The sequence below is a fragment of the Salvelinus sp. IW2-2015 genome, linkage group LG3, assembly GCF_002910315.2.
Source record: "Salvelinus sp. IW2-2015 linkage group LG3, ASM291031v2, whole genome shotgun sequence".
Classification (NCBI taxonomy): Eukaryota; Metazoa; Chordata; class Actinopteri; order Salmoniformes; family Salmonidae; genus Salvelinus; species Salvelinus sp. IW2-2015.
The window spans coordinates 21,900,820-21,903,138 of NC_036840.1; the positions used below are offsets into that span (position 1 = coordinate 21,900,820).

Consider the following 2,319-nt stretch of genomic DNA (forward strand, 5'->3'; position numbering starts at 1 on the left):
GTATAATCGTTAAGGACTGGGGACTTTATCAGGAAAAAAAAATCAATGGAATAGAGCTAAGCACAGGCAAAATCCTAGAGGAAACATGGTTCAGTCTACTTCACTTGACAATGGAGAAAATTGACTTTTCAGCAGGACAATAACCTAAAACACAAGGCCATATCTACACTGGAATTCCACACTAAGAAGACAATGAATGTTCCTGAGTGGCCGAATTACAGTGTTGACTTAAATCTGTTTGAAAATTTATGGTAAGATCTTAAAATGGTTGTCTAGCAATGATGAACAACGAATTTGACAAAGCTGGAGAATGTTTTAAGTAATATTGTTGCACAATCCAGGTGTGGAAAGCTCTTAGAGACTTAAACAGAAAGACTCACAGCTGTAATCGCTGCCAAAGACGGTTTTACAAAGTATTGTCTCAGGGGTGTGATACTTATGTAAATTAGATATTCTATATTTCATTTTCAATAAATTCATAAAAATGTCTAAAAGCATGTTTCCACTTTGTCATTATGGGATATTGTGTGTAGATGGGAATAAAAAAAAACGATTTCATACATTTTTTAAATCAGGCTGTTACACAACAAAATGTGGAATAAGTCAAGGGGTATGAATACTTTCTGGCATACCCATATCATGATGCAGCCACCAGTATGCTTGAAAATATGGAGAGTGGTACTCAGTCATGTGTTATTTTGGACTTGTGGCAAACATAACCCTTTCTATTCAGGAAAAAAAGTGAAATGCTTGGCCACATTTTTTGCAGTATTACTTTAGTGCCTTGTTGCAAACAGGATGCATGTTTTGGAATATTTTTATTCTGTACAGGCTTCCATCTTTTCACTCTATCAATTAGGTTAGTATTGTGGAGTAACTACAATTGTTGATCCATCATCAGTTTTCTCCCATCACAGCCATTAAACTCTGTTCTCCCATCACAGCCAAATAAACTTACACTGCACTTGCTTCCAGACTCCCTGTGTCTACGTTACAGAATACTAACAAAAAATATATGGAAACAGCACTAGAGAGAGATTTATACCAGACGGTCGGTGAACAGGGACACCTGTTCCACCAACACCACAATCAGCTGGCGTAACTGCGTGCAACTATGGATGAGGTCCTCGCGCGTCCTCCACCACCTCGACACCACCCGAGAAGATTCACTTTCAAACAGCAGAGGGCCTTCTACCACAAGCCATCCCAGCGAGCCAGTCCCCCAGCCTACCCAGCAGTCCGCCTAGGTCAGCGATGCCCAACTGTCCCTCCGGGGAAAATATGATAGGACTYCATCCAAATGCCGTGGCTTCCTAATCCAGTGCTCCCTCTATTTTGCTCATCAGATGGGAGCCCCCACCACCAAGAGTTCCAAGGTTGTCAGGGTCATTTCCCTGCTGACCGGGTGGGCGTTGGAGTGCGCTAAGGCTGTCTTGAAGTGTTTGATTAGATTTTAGATCACATTTGCATTGATGTCAGAGTGATTAGAGGGACAATAGTGTGCTGAGTATCAGGCAGTTAGCAAGTTTGGTAGGCTACGGTTAGAGGTTTGGGCCAGTAACCGAAAAGTTGCTGGTTTGAATACCTGAGCTGAYAAGGTGAAAAATCTGACCWTGTGCCCTTGATCAAGGCACTTAAAACTTCTTAAGGCTAGGGGGCAGTATTCGGAAGTTTGGATGACTGAGGTGCCCTGTTACTCAGGCCCAGAAGCTAGGATATGCATATGCATGGTAGTATTGGATAGAAACTGTTAAAATAATGTCTGTGAGTATAACAGAACTGATTTGGCAGGTGAAACCCCGAGGACAATCCATCCAGGGGAAGAAAGAAATTGAGGATATTGGATTTTCCAATGATTTTCTATGGGAAACCCGATTTATTAGGACCCAGATTGCAGTTCCTATGGCTTCCACTCGATGTCAACAGTCTTTAGAAATTGTTCTATGTTTKTTTTTTTTATGAAGAAGTAGTCCTATTCTTTCTAAGTGTTACTCAGGTGGACTCTAGTCTTTTGGTGCGCGTGAACAAGAGCTGTCCTCAGATAATCGCATGGTATGCTTYCGCCGTAAAGCCTTTTTGAAATCTGACAAAGCAGCTGGATTATCAAGAAATTAATCTTTTAAATGATGTAAGACACTTGTATCGTCATGAATGTTTAATATTACTTAGTTAGTATTTTTGAATTTCGCGCTCTGCAATTTACCGGATGTTGTCAAATCTATCCCGTAGATGGGATTTGATCCATAAGAAGAGGACATTTTTTCACAGCACAGGTAGCATGCCACAAAGCCAACCTAAACTAACCAAGATCCAACCAAC

At 41.0% G+C, this 2,319-nt stretch overlaps 1 protein-coding gene across 1 annotated transcript in view; it reads right to left on the minus strand.

Annotated features, from left to right (window-relative positions):
• The window catches only part of LOC111956328 (leukocyte immunoglobulin-like receptor subfamily A member 4), a 22,906-nt gene extending 22,270 nt beyond the window's left edge, over window positions 1-636 (minus strand). Inside the window, exon 1 of the mRNA XM_070449554.1 lies at window positions 633-636. Within this exon, the coding sequence (XP_070305655.1) occupies window positions 633-636 (4 nt within the window). The remainder of the gene's footprint in view (window positions 1-632) is intronic.
• Between the last annotated feature and the right edge of the window lie 1,683 nt (window positions 637-2,319).